The sequence below is a fragment of the Erithacus rubecula genome (genome assembly GCF_903797595.1).
Source record: "Erithacus rubecula genome assembly, chromosome: 9".
NCBI classification, from domain to species: Eukaryota; Metazoa; Chordata; class Aves; order Passeriformes; family Muscicapidae; genus Erithacus; species Erithacus rubecula.
Genome location: NC_136660.1, coordinates 30,970,249 through 30,986,030, shown reverse-complemented (window position 1 = coordinate 30,986,030; position 15,782 = coordinate 30,970,249). Strand labels below are relative to the sequence as shown.

The 15,782-nt window shown below is 42.8% G+C and overlaps 1 protein-coding gene across 1 annotated transcript in view; it reads right to left on the bottom strand.

Annotated features, from left to right (window-relative positions):
• Positions 1 to 1,346: 1,346 nt before the first annotated feature.
• The window catches only part of HTRA1 (HtrA serine peptidase 1), a 31,700-nt gene continuing 17,264 nt past the window's right edge, over positions 1,347 to 15,782 (bottom strand). Inside the window, exons 4-9 of the mRNA XM_079312255.1 lie at positions 8,675 to 8,869; positions 7,378 to 7,410; positions 6,096 to 6,210; positions 5,816 to 5,873; positions 4,382 to 4,477; positions 1,347 to 2,074 (exon numbers count right to left, since the gene is read on the bottom strand). Coding sequence (XP_079168381.1) covers positions 1,906 to 2,074; positions 4,382 to 4,477; positions 5,816 to 5,873; positions 6,096 to 6,210; positions 7,378 to 7,410; positions 8,675 to 8,869 — 666 coding nt within the window. The 3' untranslated portion in view covers positions 1,347 to 1,905. The remainder of the gene's footprint in view (positions 2,075 to 4,381; positions 4,478 to 5,815; positions 5,874 to 6,095; positions 6,211 to 7,377; positions 7,411 to 8,674; positions 8,870 to 15,782) is intronic.

Here is a 15,782-nt window from a genome sequence, read left to right as displayed (position 1 = left end):
ATCAGCTCTGCAAATTGTGCAAGCTCTTGTTTTGAAATAAAAAAGCAGATGAAAAATAACTTCTGCTTTAAACACAATTTCCTGGCTTTGAGGCTTTAGTTTAATTTTTGCTAGTTGGGTTAGGTGGAATGCTAGAGAAAGCAGGTGATTTTTAAAATCATTTTTGCTGAGAGCTGTATGTAGGACAATGTGCTGCACAGGGCACAAATGGACTGCAAAACACAACACACTCCAACAGGGAGCTGCAAGATCATTCTTTGCATCTTTGGGGCCAGAAAGTGCTGCAGAGTGTCAGTGCTTGGCACTGCAGTGTTTTGGCAGAGTTTTACATGTGTGATTTAGCACAGCCACGGCACAAGCTGGTAATGAGGTGTTCCATCCTGTCAAGAGTCAATGCTGGACTGAAAGATACACTGCAAATAACTAATGCTAATTAATGTGTAAATTTACAGTGACCCAGGTGAGTAAGGGGCAGGCACAGAGGAAACAGAGGCTCCTCAAATCCGGATAAAGTGGAACAGAACTGAAATACAGCTGGGAGGAGAAGGAGCACTGTCAGGGATCCAGCTCCAAGGATTTATTGTTGCATTTGGGTGAAATACAGCCCTTCCTTTAAAAATTATGAACTGCCAGCTACCCAGCTGGAGAGGTTTACTAAAATATTCTTTTTCTAAAAGAGCCTGTTTAGGAATGACAATCACTAAAACTTGTCTACAGCCCTTGGATTTATTCTCTGAAATACATGTTTTGACAGAGGAAAGAGAAGGCTGCTTAGCCTATTGTTTACCCAATGAGTAATTACCTTGTAATTAAGTGTAGTTGATTGTTCTCCTTCACAGCAAGACAAACCCACTCACCACCTCCAAACTTCAAGGGTATCAACAAACATATATATAAAGATTGATGCCTGTTAGAGGAATGCTAAATACCCCAGTCAAAACCAGGTCCATGCACACACCAGCACTCTGGATTTGGATAAACCAGGCCTGTTTCAAAGAGCTTAAAGCCAGGTCTAAATGGTTACAGACATCCTAATATCTGAACCAAAATGGTGTGGGAACTGTGATCTACCATATGGCAATTTCTAGAGTGGGTGAACAGATTCCAGCATTGCAATTAAAACAGTAAGGAAAATGGATTAACATCTGGAAGACACAGGCAATGTGACAAATTCAACCCAGCCTTGCTGAGGAGAACTGATGCACAAAAGCACAAATTCAAGGCACATACTGAAAATAAGCCATGTGATTAAATGATGATTAAAAGGAGACCACCAGAACAAACAGCTGTGCCATTTAAAGAAAACCACTCCACAAGGGGAAGCAAAATGAATCACTCACAAGAAGTACTGTTGAATTCTTTTAATAACACTAGGAAAATATCATAGTATTAAAGTCCTGCACGGGATCCTCTGGAGGTTATTTGGGTTGGGATTCCTTTTGTGTTTATAAACCAAACTTTATTTCCCAATTGTGTTTCCTTTTGAGCTGACTACTCCTTTACAATGGCATTTCCAGTTAAAACACAGCTAACCTATAAATACCTGAATGCCACAACACACATTGTGTGCGTGGGTTTTGTTTTGTTGAAGTCTCAGCGGAAATGACGGGAAATCTACTCAACACAGGGCAGCAAACATTGATCCGTTAAGCGGGGGATGTAAAAGCCAGTAAAGAATACATTGCATACATAATACAGAAGGAAAAAAAATTATCATCTGGAGTATGTGAAATTACACTGATTTTGCACCTTAAACCTAGTAGAAGTTATTCTGTTGGCCAATACTAATCCACTGAACAAGCAGAATGTTGGTCAGAAGTCTAACGTTTCCTGTACCAGCACAGAGAGAATACAAGCAGTCCATTGCTGTTAAAAGAAAACATGAAATCCAGCTCATGTTTCTGGTTAGGGATCGATTTCTTCGGGAACTACTGTTAACATAACATCTTCGTTGCCCCTGCGCACAACCATGTGCAACGTACTGTCCTTTTTAATAATGTCACTGACATCACTGGCTGAGCTTATCGACTGTCCATTGATGCTTATAATCACATCGTTGTCCTTCAGGCCACCACTGAAAACACAAAGCAGCAATGTGTTAGAAGAATTGCAGTTTTATTTTTAGGGAGGAAAATAAAAGATCGCCGCGTTATTTCGTATTTCCCACCCGGCAGCAGCTGTGCAGACGTGGCAGGAATGAGAAAAGCTATCAGGATTTATGAAGCAGTGAAGATTACAATAAAGGGCAGAAACCTCAGGATCTGATGGATGGACTGTCTTCAAAGGAATTTGCTATTGCAAATAGCAGTTAATTCTGCAATAAAGATCCTAGGTGTTGAATCTGTCTTGCAAAATAATAACAACAAAGCAGATTCGCTTTAGAGGGGACATTTCCCAAGCTTTTGTTCCTGAATACATAGAGAAGCAGCCTGAGTGGCACTGTGTGCTAACAAGGAATTTCAGTCCCTGTTCTCCTTACAGAGCAGCCACTTCACCCACCCTTCATGTTTTAAACCTGAGCAGAGTAATACATGTAGCTAGTCTGGTCATCAAAAATCAAGTGTGTCCCTCCTCTGCTGCCCATAGCAGCCAAAATCCCTTTTTCTGACCTCAAAATCAGAACCTTCCAGACTCAAAGCAAGATGGGGCAGACCCAGGGCTGTGTCTCTCCCCAGGCTGGAGCTGCTGCCAGCACCCAGAAATGGCTGGTGAGGGATGCCACAGACCACAACATCTTGCCCAGTCTTGCACAACGAGCTGGCTCCAAGTTATGGAAAAATGAACCAAGACAGATCAGACATGATTCAACCCTTCACAAGCATAATCCTTCACAAAACCACAGACCACTCATCGGCCTCTTCCACCCACAGAAGGCGCCTGACACGAGTGTCTCCTGCAAGCAGGATGCTCTTGGCCAACGTTTGCATCAAATCTGGTCACCTACAGAAGGCATGGCTCAAAACATGTTCCTGGAGGAAGTCATTGCATGGGTTTTCATGCAGCCTCCACATGTGACTCACAGCCAGGATGGATCACCCCAGCTGTGCTCCAGTGCCCCACCAGCACATCTCTGTGCTGGAGGGATCAGCAGAAGGAGGAAAACCCTGGGAAAGGGGACTGGGAGTGGGGGGCAGAGCCAACATGGGCTGCATTTCATCTGCCAGGCCAGGCTTTGGATGGAGCACCTTGATTTGGGTCTCCCTTCACACTAGAAGGTTGCATTGCCTCACAAAGTCTCTCCAAACTCCTTCTCCCACTCTCTGCTATTGCTCACACTCCTCTAAAATGGTTTTTCTGCAGCTCCAGGCTGAACCTGAACACCAAGGTAGCAATTCCAGCTCCACGCTGAAGCAGCAAATCATTCCTACACATTCCTCCACATTACAGACACTCACCAGTGCTCTGCCTGCAAGGATCATCCACAAGCACAGCAGTGGTTCAGAGAGCACACTGGACAGCTATCAATATTTATCTCACACCCAAACTGCCAAAAATACACCATCCAATCACCCCTGCAGTCTTCCTGAGGTAACGTATGCCTGCCCCAAGCAGCCTTCTGCCTACATGCCTTTGGTGCCACATAAGCCTCTCTGTTGCCACAAAGATTTACTCCTCTCTTAAATTTCAGAAAATGAATAAGGTTTCCCATTTCCTTCCCTGGATTACTGAGCAGTTTCCTATCAAGCAAACCCTGAGAGGAAAGTGTCTCCAGCAAAAGGCAGCCAGACCAGTGCCAGTGACCACAGCCCAGCTGCCAGGCTTCAGCCAGACATGGCACCAACCAGCAGGGCAGTGTCTGAGCAAATACTGACTAACAGGAAGAAAAAAAATCAGTTGTCCAAACCCAAAAGCCCTTCCAGTAATGTGACTGCTGACAAAGCTCTCCCATGGAAGAGTGCCTGCTGCCAAGAGAGGGTTTCAGCCCCAGGGTGTGCCAGGGGAGCTGGTGGGTTTGGCCAGAGCTGAGCTGGACATTTCTTCCAAGGTGGACCCAAAGCTTCTCACTCACTCTCCTGTAGAGTGACCATGGGGAGTGTGCAGGAACAAAAGTCTTTATTCAGCACTGGCATTGGTACAACACATGCCTTGGAAGCAGTTGCTGAGAAAAACGAAAAAGGAGTTTTCACACCCCCTGAATCCCTGCCTTTGGGCCTGGAAGGCTGACAGGGCTGCAATACCCTGATAGAGTTACAATATTGCCCATCAGGGACCAGGCTGAAACCACAAACCCATTTCCAGCAGACAACCTAATAGCAATCAGATGGTCACAAGCTTGTTAATTTAGCATAATGAAGAAAGCCAGTTAAGCAGGGAAAAGTCTCCAATCGTTACCCCCTTAAGTCAGTGGCAGTGGTTTTGAGAAAAAAGTACTTCAACCTACGCTTCAGCTGGTGTTTCTGGAATAACTTCAATGACATAGGCCCCAGAGACAACATCAGGGAAGTCTTTATGGCGATCCTTCAGCTCTCTAGCTTTGCTGAAAAATGAAGAAATAGCAAAAAAAATATTTTGTCAAGACAGGAAAAAACCCCCCCACGCATTTTACTGAAGTCACTTAATAACCATGAGCTGAGATGTTTTACACACATTGGTAATGTCACTTCAGCATTCATTTTAACCCTTAGATGTGTATTAAAGGAATTATTACACTTTTTGCATGTATGCAGCTTTTGAATGTCCATTTCTGGTAAAGACAATAGTTTCAACAGATACAGACAATCAGAATTAAAACATTTCAAAGCTTTAGAACTAGCAGATCATAGAAACACAGAATGGTTTGGGTTGGAAGGGAGCTTAAACCCCATCCAGTCCCCCCTTCCATGGCAAGGACACCTCCCACTGTCCCAGGCTGCTCCAAGCCCCAGTGCCTAACCTGACCTTGGGCATTTGCAGGGAAGCCACAGCTTCCCTGCTCACACTGTGCCAGGGCCTGCCACCCTCACAGGGAAGATTTTTTTCCTAATATCTCATCTAAACCCACTCTCTGTCAGTTTGAAGCCATTCCCCCTCGTCCTGTCACTCCAGGTCCCTTCTCCATCTTCCTTGCAGGCTCCCTTCAGGTACTGGAAGGTCACAATCAGGTGAAGCCCAAAGCTGCTCCTTTCCAGGCTGAACCATCCCAATTCTCTCAGTTCTTCCTCATGGGAGAGGTGCTCAATCCCTCTGGTCACCCTTGGGGCTTGCAGCTCCATGACCTTCCTGTGCTGGGGCCCCCAGAGCTGGATGCAAACTCCAGGTGGGATCTCCCCAGAGCAGATTAGAGGGACAGAATCACCTCCTGCAATCCTGAACCTACAAAACCCCAACCCCAAGTGTTTCAGTGCTTTGTTCTACCTGTGGATCCTGCACAAGGGGAAAACTTCTGTTATTTTTACAGGACATGGCATTACCTGCTCATGAGTCTCATAGTCTGAGCATGAATAAGCAAGTCCACACAAAAGCTTCATTTGACATTAAGTGAATTGTTTAATGAAAATAATTTTATAGAAATGGAAATAAGCACGTAGCTGACGTAAACCATGAAAACATACAACAACACAGATATAACCCCAGGACAAAGTCACAGCCACTAGCTACTCTCTTCTGAAGCATTAAGGAGAAGAAAAAGGCAGGAGTTGTTTAAGAACTAGCTCATAGGAGAGTCCCACCACGTGGCAGACGCAGAGGAGAAGGTGGCAAGGACTGGCTGGGAGTTGTCACCAGCACAGACACAGGGTGCTGGCTCAGACCTCCTGGGAGCTGCTGCACATCTCAGCTTGATCCAAAGGCATGCAGAGAATGCTCCAGAAAGGTGAGGAACACCTGGGGTACTTACCTGGGGGTTAGGGACATCATTCGTATGCCAATGTATTTCTTTTTGGTTACAGCTTTTCCTACAAAAAGGAAAATGGGTTGTGATCAGTTGCCTTGACCAAAAGAGCCTCTCAGGCTGTTGGGTGGCTGGTTTATCACTCTTTTCACAGAATCACAGAATGGTTTGGGTTGGAAAGGATCTTAAATGTCACCTATTTCCAGCCCCCTGCCATGGGCAGTGATGCCACCCTAGACCAGGTTATTTTCATGATTTCCCCTTTCAAAGCAGTGAAGCACATTACCTTTAGCTTGTCTGTCATGGGATTCAGTGAGGAACTTCTTTATTTTATCAGATGGGATAGCAAACGAGATGCCTGCTGTAACTTTTAATGTGTTAATGCCAATGACTTCACCATCCTGGAGAAATAAAAAAGGCAATTATCAGCAAATATGGAACACCTCAAAGAGAAATGGATCATTTCTTCCAAGCAGTCACTAAGATAAATTCACACTTTGTAGCTGGTCTATAATTTTCTAGAAGTTTTAAGTGCGATTTTTTGAGTCTATTAATAAAACACTACTTAGGAAATTTGGAAAATCAATGTGATTATTCATTTTGCTGCAGAAGAGATCAAAACTGGGCAATTCTGCTTGCAGCAAATGAGCAACACATTCTGCAGCTAATCTGGTTCATTTCAGCCAGCATCACATAAAGCATGGCACCAACTCCTCCTGAGCCACTATTACATAATAACATAAAGAAACATACAGTTTGCCAAAATCAAAAGTTTTCCTGGCAACATAACTCCAAGAGCTTTGGATGAAATATCTGTGATGTCATGTCTTTTAAAACCTCAGCAGTTTCTTTCTCTGGTTCATCCCAGATAAAAACTGTCTAAGTACAGGTTTTTTCAAAGTGAAGGTTAAGTGTGACTGAATGTGTGCTGTGAATTGGGTGGAAAAAAATTGCCAAATCTCCTCCAAGGCAGAAACTCTGAGTAGTTCTGAGTTTCAGTCTGTGTTGTGCCTCCTGAGGACTCAACTCCACATCCCCAGGAGACCTGAGAGCTCTCACACAGTTTTGCAACCTGTTCATTCTGCAATATTAGCTAATAAACACTAATATCCTAAAAACATGTGGATTTTTTGGGTGTGATTCAAAATGAAAGGGTAGATACATTTTAGAAATATTTAGCTGAGTTTCAGTGTAAAAAAGAAAAGAATTGCCAGCTGCAGGATAAACAGCAAGGGCAAGCACCTCACTGTAAAATGTGTTTTTCCCTTTTTACAAGGCTTGAGCAAAAAAAACCAAAAACCCAAAACATTACACTTGTTTGAAACTATGCAAACCATAAACATCCTAAATATTGAAATCCAAATGTAGCCCTTAGCCAAAATAAACACAGACAACTGATTAGTAAGAACCATGTGAATTTTGTGTAGTCAGCCAGACATCAAAAGCTCCCAAACACATATCTGGTGGGGAGAGTTTGCTTTTTTTCTTGGTTTGGGTGGGGTATTTTGTTATTTTTTAAATTAAAAAGTAGAAAGCTTGACACTAAACAAACTGAGAGAAACTCTTACCAGATTTACCAGGGGTCCTCCAGAGTTCCCATACTGAAAATAAACATAAGTTAAGAACAGGTTTTAATATTTACCTCTTAATTTGTTGCAAGCAAAATATAAAAGAAATTCTTGAAATAGTTCTGTAGTACTGTTTCTATTGTCTATTAAACACATGCAATAGAACAGTCTTTTACAGCCAAACCCATAAAATTCACTTTAACATCATCCATTTGTGCTGAGCTTTGCAAATACTTAAATTTTCTTCTTCTGCCAGAGTAAGTTAAGAAAGCCAAGGTTTTCCTTTGTTTTCTTAGTGCCACACTAGAAACTGAGAAGATTTTAGGACAGCTCTGGGAGCTGTTAGTGAAGATTTCTTATGAGGCCAAGATTTGAAGCACAAAAACTATTGTTTCGCCTTTATTCAGAAACAAACTTGAATCCTTAAACTAAGCTTGGCTTCTTTTTCAGAAAACAAGATGGATTTTGAAAAGCTGTTTATTTGCCAGAGCATATTGCCTCCTCCCTTGCAATCTGGAGGGTTTTGAAGTGAAGGCAGATATTGTGCCTGGTGTGGTTCCTTGGGGGTTTTTAAACTAACAACCTGCTGCTGTGGTGCAGATGTCCAGATTTACACTGAGAGAAATGCTCCCTGCTCCTAAGAAGGGTGTCACAGGAGGAATTTTCAGAGGATCTGCTGGATCCCAAAAACCTGGGGTTTTTGAGCATTCTATGCTGGAGACACCCTGGAGATCATTGCATTTGACTGAGGCCTTGGAGAAGGATTCTAAATTTGAGTGATGGAGTTGAAATCACAGGTGTGTAGTGAAATAGAAGTGTGTGCTTTCACATGGTGAAGGGTTTTAAACTTGAGGTATTTATAGTGTAGTAATAGGTATGGGACCATATGGAAGATTTTGGGCAGTGTTCATCTTCTTCTTCATGGTTTTAGGTAGTAGTTTCTGGTTGGACAGTTAGTTCCACAATGAGGGTCATGGGTTATTAGGTTAAAAGTATAAATAATATAGGTGTTAATTCTCTATTGGACTGTTTGGCTGTAAGAGACCTTGTAGCAGCTGGATCTCCATTTTGCTCACTTTTAGCTGGTAGCTAGAATTGCTGCTGAAGGCTCTGTACTTGTGACAGGATTTAACAAACAACCAAGCCCGAACACGAGAAAAAACATTTGATTGGTGTATTTGCTAATCCTGGCTCTGAGTGAAGGCAGAAGAGACTGAGACCAAGCACTGATGGAGTGGTGCAGAGCTCCCAGGGCTGTCAGGGAAAAGCAGGGCTGGGCAGCAGCAGGGGGACCTACATTGATGATGGCATCAGTCTGGATGTAGTCCATGTCCGAGTTGCGCAGCCCCAGCTCCTTCCCCCCGCGCTGCGTGGTGCTCACAATGCCCGTGGTCACCGTGTTCTGCAGGGAAAAGGGGCTCCCAATGGCCACCACAAACTCCCCTGGCCTCAGGTCTGCAGACTGACCCAGCAGAAGGACTGGCAATTTACCCTGCGAGTAAAAATAGAACGAAAAAGGAAATTCAGATGTTAAGAGGCAGCTCCGCTGGCAGAACAAATGTTACAGAGGGATGAATGCATTCACAGGGTAGAGAAAGAGAGGCTTTCATCCCTCAGGGGGTGTGCTTGTTCTGCTTTCTTTGAGTGTTTTGTGTGGGTTGGTACAGAAACATCCCAGTGAGTTTCTGCACTACAGTGTGGGCTCTTTACACTGGAGAATTTTTCCACAACAGGTACCCATTAAACCAAGAACGATTAAAAGACCAAAGGAATATTTATGCTCTGCTGTACAAAGCAAACATCTGATGATACTAGAAATGAGGCACTTCCAACACTTCTTGAAATAATTAGCCAACAGCTGCTGAAGTAAAAATATGATATTGTTTGAGAGTGAACACTAAAGAATCATGAAAGCAACAGCCCAAGAGTTTTGAACATGCATGTGTACAGTTAAAAGCATTTTATAGTCTCACAAGACACCAGCTAATGCTTCATATCTTACTTTCTTTAAATGAAGTATCTCTTCTAAATAATTATATTGCCTCCTACATGCAGTGATGTCTTCCTCTGAAGATGTTAGGATTTAAAGACCTGATGTGATTTTTCTGTTATGACAGTAGAGGATATCATTATATTTTCCTTTCAAGATCTTATCTCTAAACATATTAAATATCACATAGTTGAAAATATTCCCATTAAAACATTCTTAAAATTCAGCAAACACTAAGTTGTACAGCAATTAAAAATTAAAAAAAAGGGAGGGAAGGTTGGATCCACACACTCTTGCCAATGAATCAAGGGTGTTCTGAAACAGATCATACTTCAAATAAATACTTTTGTTTGGATTCATCACCTGCCTGCACAATAACCTTTGAGTGCCATTTCTCCCTTTCTTCACACTTTTAAAAGTCAATCTCCACACTTACAGTAACGTGACATGTTTTGAAATATTTTTGTTTTATCTGTTGTCAAAATGATCCTGACCCTCCCCAGGTAATTTAACCATGTATTTAATCATGCCACTAGACTATTTCTAATAGCATCAATGAACCTGGACACATATAAATACAGGTTTAGACTTAGGGATTTGGAGGATTAGGTTACTGAACCCAAAAATCAAAACAGAATTCTGGAGGTATTTATCTTTTGCTTGGCAATGCTAACTTGAACCTAGCTTTCCTCCAAGCTTGACCTAGTTCAAAATTCTAAGTTTTGGCAAAAAGAGAAAATATTGCATGTTTAATTTGGAAACCTGTTGCTGTCTCCTAAGGGGTTTTGTTATGAGCAGTTTGAAAGACTGACTCAATAAGTCATGCATAGGGACAAAAAGTCAGTATTATAAACTAACCCAAATTCCCACCACTTTGTATTCTTCACCTACAGTTTATTTCAAATATCCTACTAGCAAAGTAGAAGGCAAAAAATAGTGGCATCAGTTATCACTATATGCTGGTGCAAATACACAAGTTATAGTTTTAATGTTTAACAAGACTGGCCTTGTGTATCCTTTATCCAGCTTTGTTACAATCCCACCAGGGAAGTTTTACTCAGATGAGCAGATTGTTTCAATAAAATTCATTGCCAGCTCCCAGAGAAACTTATCTTCCAGTCTCCAGACAGCAAGAAAATAATTAAACCAACTTGTGAGCTGGAAGGGCAACAGAATAAGCAGCAGAGAAAGGAGAAAGCATTTCCATGTCTACATTTCAGAGGAAAGTTCTCACAACCAGCAATGCCCTACTAATTAATAATAATAATGATAAAATGCAGCCCTTATCAGTGCCACAGCTGTGGCTCAGCTCAGCAGCTCTGCCTGGTTTCCCCATGGCAGAGAAGCAGCAGCAGCATCCCAGGGCAGTCCCTGGTGCCAGGACAGGCAGTTGTGATGAGCTGTGCTGTGTGCAGCACAAACAGCCCCATATGGGGATTGTTTGGATACAGGGAGCACCCTGGCCCTTCCTCCTCTGACCAGATGCTCTTGAGCTTACGTAGCACGTGTTTGCAAGCTGTCATTGCTCAAAAACAGCATCTTTTTTTGGCACTTCTTTAAAAAAAAAAAAAACAAAAAGAAAAAAAAAAAACACACACAGAAGACAAAAAGTGTTTGTATCCTAGTGCACTGAACAGGGATAGTTTGCATAGAAAGAGGACATTTATCAGCAAATGAAAAATAGACATGCAAAAGAAAACAGAATACTTCTTATATTTCATTAACAGGGAAAAAAAAAACCAAAAAAACACTGGTGTACAAAGTTAAAAGATTTATACAGAGTTCCAGAGTTGTAACAACAGTCACAAAGCCAAAATTGCATCTGGCAGCAGAGAGAAAGTACAGGAATGTTCTGTGACTAATACAGTTCTGATTGTGCTGAGTTTTCAGGGCTGTGCCTACACTAGCCAGGCTTCAGTTCAAACCCTGATGCTCTATGGATTGGCTGCAGGTCACCCCTGTGATTCAACATGCCTTCTGGAAAGTCTGGCTAACCTTTCCCTTGCTAGAAACAAAAATCCATTGCACAAACCTCCTTTTCCTGCACATATTATGAAAACATGTCCTGTATTCCTTGTGACTATTCTGTGTGGGGCAGAACTGACACACTGACAGCACTGCATGGAAATGCATTAGTGCCCCTACTAAACAATGCCATGAACAGTTGGTTATGATGAATATATAAGCTGTCATGGCTTTAAATGTGAGAGGTTCTCTCTAAAACATTGCCACGCTCAGTATTAAAATTTCCATTATAAAAAAAATACAAAACTAACTCAAGTATTTATTTACATTGTACACGTGGTTTTGAAATGAAACCAGTACAAAACCTATCAAAATCTTGTGATGGAGTTGGAAAACATCCTTCTGCAGCCCCCAAGAGGAGCCTGGCAGTGCCAGGCAGGCACTGTGCTGTCAGAACACCTTCTCTGTGCCCTCACACCCTTCCACTGGCTCATCCCAAGGAAATTAATGAATCTTGGTAAACTGAGTGTGAGTTTAGGGCTCTTAATAACTACACTTAATACATGTGCATTCTTCAATTTTTACATAATGTCTGGTGGCCCTCAGGGTGACATAAGCACCACTCCAACTCGTGATTCTGCTGCTTTAACTACAGCTGTGCCACAGCAGTTAATTCAAAGTGCCAGGCAAAGGACCATGCCTTGCAGCACATCCAGCAGGGAGCCAGGAACACCCAGCACCCAAACCCAGCTCTCTCAGTGACTCACTGCATGCCCTTGGGCAACATATATCTTTTCTACCCCTGTCTTTTTTAACTCTTCCTTTGATGAAGCCTTGGGGCTCTGCTGGATCCGTGTTTACTCCATAAAACAAATCTGCAGGCAGGCATTCTGCAAGCACACAGAAATAGGACTAAACATGCAAACCCCTAAGTGGCACATGACTCACTGTTTACACCCAGCCAGAGAAGGAGCCATTAATTAGGGTTAATATTTTAAGCCTTTCCCATCCCAAAGGGTTTCAGACATTTTTTATATATGGATTTGACTCAAACCCTGGGTAAACACAACTCCCACGACATGGAGGGCTGCACACCACCACAAGAAATGGTTCCATCCAACAATAGGACACAGCTATTGTGGCACAAGGAGAGGTAAAGATCAGCATCAACAGCCAGAAGGACTCAGAGAAACATGGAATCACTTAGGTTGGAAAAGATCTCTGAAATTATCAAGGTCAACCACTAAACCATGTCCCCAAGTGCTACATCCACATGGCTTTTAAATCCCTCCAGAGATGGGGATTTCAACTTTGCCTTTCTATGAAGAAATTTATCCCAATATCCACCCTGAGCCTCCCCTGCCCAGCCTGAGGCTGTTCCCTCTGCTCCTGTCCCTGTTCCCAGATCCCAAATCCCCCCCAGCTGTCCCCTCCTGTCAGGGATTTGTGCAGAGCCAGAATTTCCCCCTGAGCCTCCTTTTCTCCAGGCTGAGCCCCTTTCCCAGCTCCATTCCCTTCCCTGGACCCACTCCAGCCCATCAATGCCCCTCTTGTCATGAAGGACTCAGAACTGGACACAGGATCCAAGGGGCAGCCCCAGCAGGGCCAGCACAGATGTTCACCTGGTGTCCTTTAACAGCATAGCTTAGGTCAGGTAAAATAAGTGAAATCTGAACAAAACAGCTCCAAAACTAAAAGAGGAGGAAGCACAAAACCACCAGCAGACACAGCCACTGCCACAGAGAAATGGAAACCAAGAGACAGCCAGCCATAAGCAGGAGGTGTTTTGGTTTGAACCTTTTCATCCATGAAATAAGTGAATGTGTCTCTGTGCTGGCACAGAAAGCAAGTAAATCCCTCCTCTGTTCTGTAATCCCCTTCATTTGTGGATGGAAAGTCAGGAATTTGCAGGAAGCACTTTGCAGTTCAATAAATGGATGAAGAGGAGACAAAAGTTCTGAGTTCAATTTGTGTTAACCAGCTACAGATCTCCTTCATGCTTTTTATTTTTAGGTGGGAAAGGCACAGATGCTGGTATGGAGCACTAATTCAGCTGTAACTGTAACTCTGGCAAAACATGTAACTGTCCTGGGAATTGCATTTCTGTTCTGACTAATGAAACTATTCAACTTTCAGAACACGTTATGGCAAAATAAAAACATCAGTCACGAGCATATAAAAATATATAATATCATCTACAACCTAGAAACTGCTTGACAGAGAGCCAAAGAAAACAAAAAACCCAGGCTGAACACATTACAAGTCTCCAAAAGTATTTCATCTATAGTTGGAAAAGCAAAACTGAGTCTCCTTATCTAAATATGGAGCATGGGAAGCTTGCAGAAAAAAAAAGAGAAAAGGATGAAGTGTTGTTTTGATACACCACCAGGTTTTCAATTGCCTGGCAAGATACTGCTGTTCTCCCTTAAAAATAAAATACAAATTAAATTACAATTAAATAAAATAAAAATAGCAATTAAAATAATGCTGGTGCTGGCAGATCCACCCTGGAGATGTGAGTGTTTTGCTGCATGGGAAGCTGGACCAGCACATTGTCCCCACAGTGAGGGCTACTAGAAGCTGAAGATGGCAGGAAACCACTGCTGACTAAATTGATGAATAAACAGGAGTTAAGATCCAAGCTTTTTACAAGTTATTTCATTTCTATGGGTCCTGAAGGCTTCTGGAAGCAATATGTGTGTGAGCTTCCTCAGGCTCTCCAGAGGAAGCAATGTATTACCCAGCCACAGATTTCAAAGTGAAAGAGCATTTTAGAAAAGCCACTTACATCTGGTATCCAAGTAGTTTGTTTTTTCAAAATGTGGGCTATTAAAATATTGATGGATAAACAGGGAAGTTTGCTTTCCTGCCTCCTCCAGTTTGTACACACTGGGGGAAAATAGCAAATCCCCTCTGACCACAAAGATACAGACACTCATTGCCTCAGGAAACCACCAGGGAAACGAGGGCAGAAGGTCTTGTTGATATAAAAGTGGTAAACTGTTTATTAATAAGATGCAGGAGAAACCTTAAGCTGAAGGTTTCAGCTGAAGGGTTGAAATGCCACCACAAATTAGAGATGGGTCACAACCCCACTGCTGCTGCACCATGCAGATGCCAAATCCTGTCTGGGATAAAGAGCCAGGAACTGGCCACAGTGAGGAACAAAAATCTTCAGGAGCTGGCCTGTGTTCCATGTGTGATTTCAGAGTCAGTGTCTCATGGCTGGTTTTTAAGCACGTAGAAAGAAGGAACACCTCAAAATAAAACCACTCACCGTGCTCCTCCCTCCAGTGCCAAACCACAGACATCATTTTTGAGGACAGAGCTCCATTTCCAGGGCTGAAAGGGGTCTCCAGGCAGAAGCCACCTCTACCTTCCTCCACTTCAGCCTCCCAGTTTCCATTTGAGTTGGGCTGTTTTAGAATTCTGCCCCTGTTAACCCTGACATTGTCCATTAAACCACCCTGAGATTTCCTCCCCTCCTGCTGGTGTTTGTTTCCCAGCAGCTGTATCACACATTCTGATTTAACAAGGTAGTTATTTGCCTTGAGATGAATCCCACAGTCCAGCTCTGCCAGCAAAAGAGCATCTGCTGCCTTTGGGGTGTTGTGCAATAGTTTTGATGGGTTTCACACTCGCTGCAGTGTCACACGTGCCACATGCGACAGATTTATTGATTTCACCAGTCCCTGCCTGTGCTGCCAAAATCCAGATTTTTCTAGGGAAGTCTTATAAATTCTGCAAGTTCATATCCAAATTGTCTGCAACTGCACTGTTCCTTTCTAGTGCTGTGGTCTCCTCCTTGCATTTGGGAGGATGTTTAGATTGGATTCATGGCTACCACACTGATTCCAATCTTACTTCCTACTTTCAACACTCCAGCAAACTCTCTGTGTCACCACAGACAGGAGAAACACTGTTGCTCTCTTTTATAGACTGTAAAAACAAGAACATTTTAGGACTGGAACAACTGCTCCAGGGTTTCTGTTCCTCATTGACTGCAAGATGTTTTTCCACAGAGAAGAATTTAATCAGGGAAACGGTTCATCCTTGCTGGTGCCCAGATTTTACCACCCTCCTTCATTTCCTATTGCACTCAGCAAAGCCAAATTAGTTCTAGTAATGCTTTTGACCAGATGTTCACACCTTAGAGGAAAACAGCATCCAGGCTGCTGCAAAACCTGAGCAGCTTTAGGAACAGCAGCTGACAGCCTGGTGCCACACTTCAAGCCCAGCTCTGTTCCTAACCACAGAGCATTCTTCACCCTTCAGATCCTGCCTTAACATGCCACACAAAAAAAACCCCCAAAAACCCTCCTGCATCTTTGATGTCACCTTCAAATAATTTATTCCAATTTACGAACTTCATCTCTTCAAAAAAATTCTTAAGGATGGTTTTCATGCCATATCCAGATTTTTAAGGGGTCATTTGTACTATTTTGGTTAT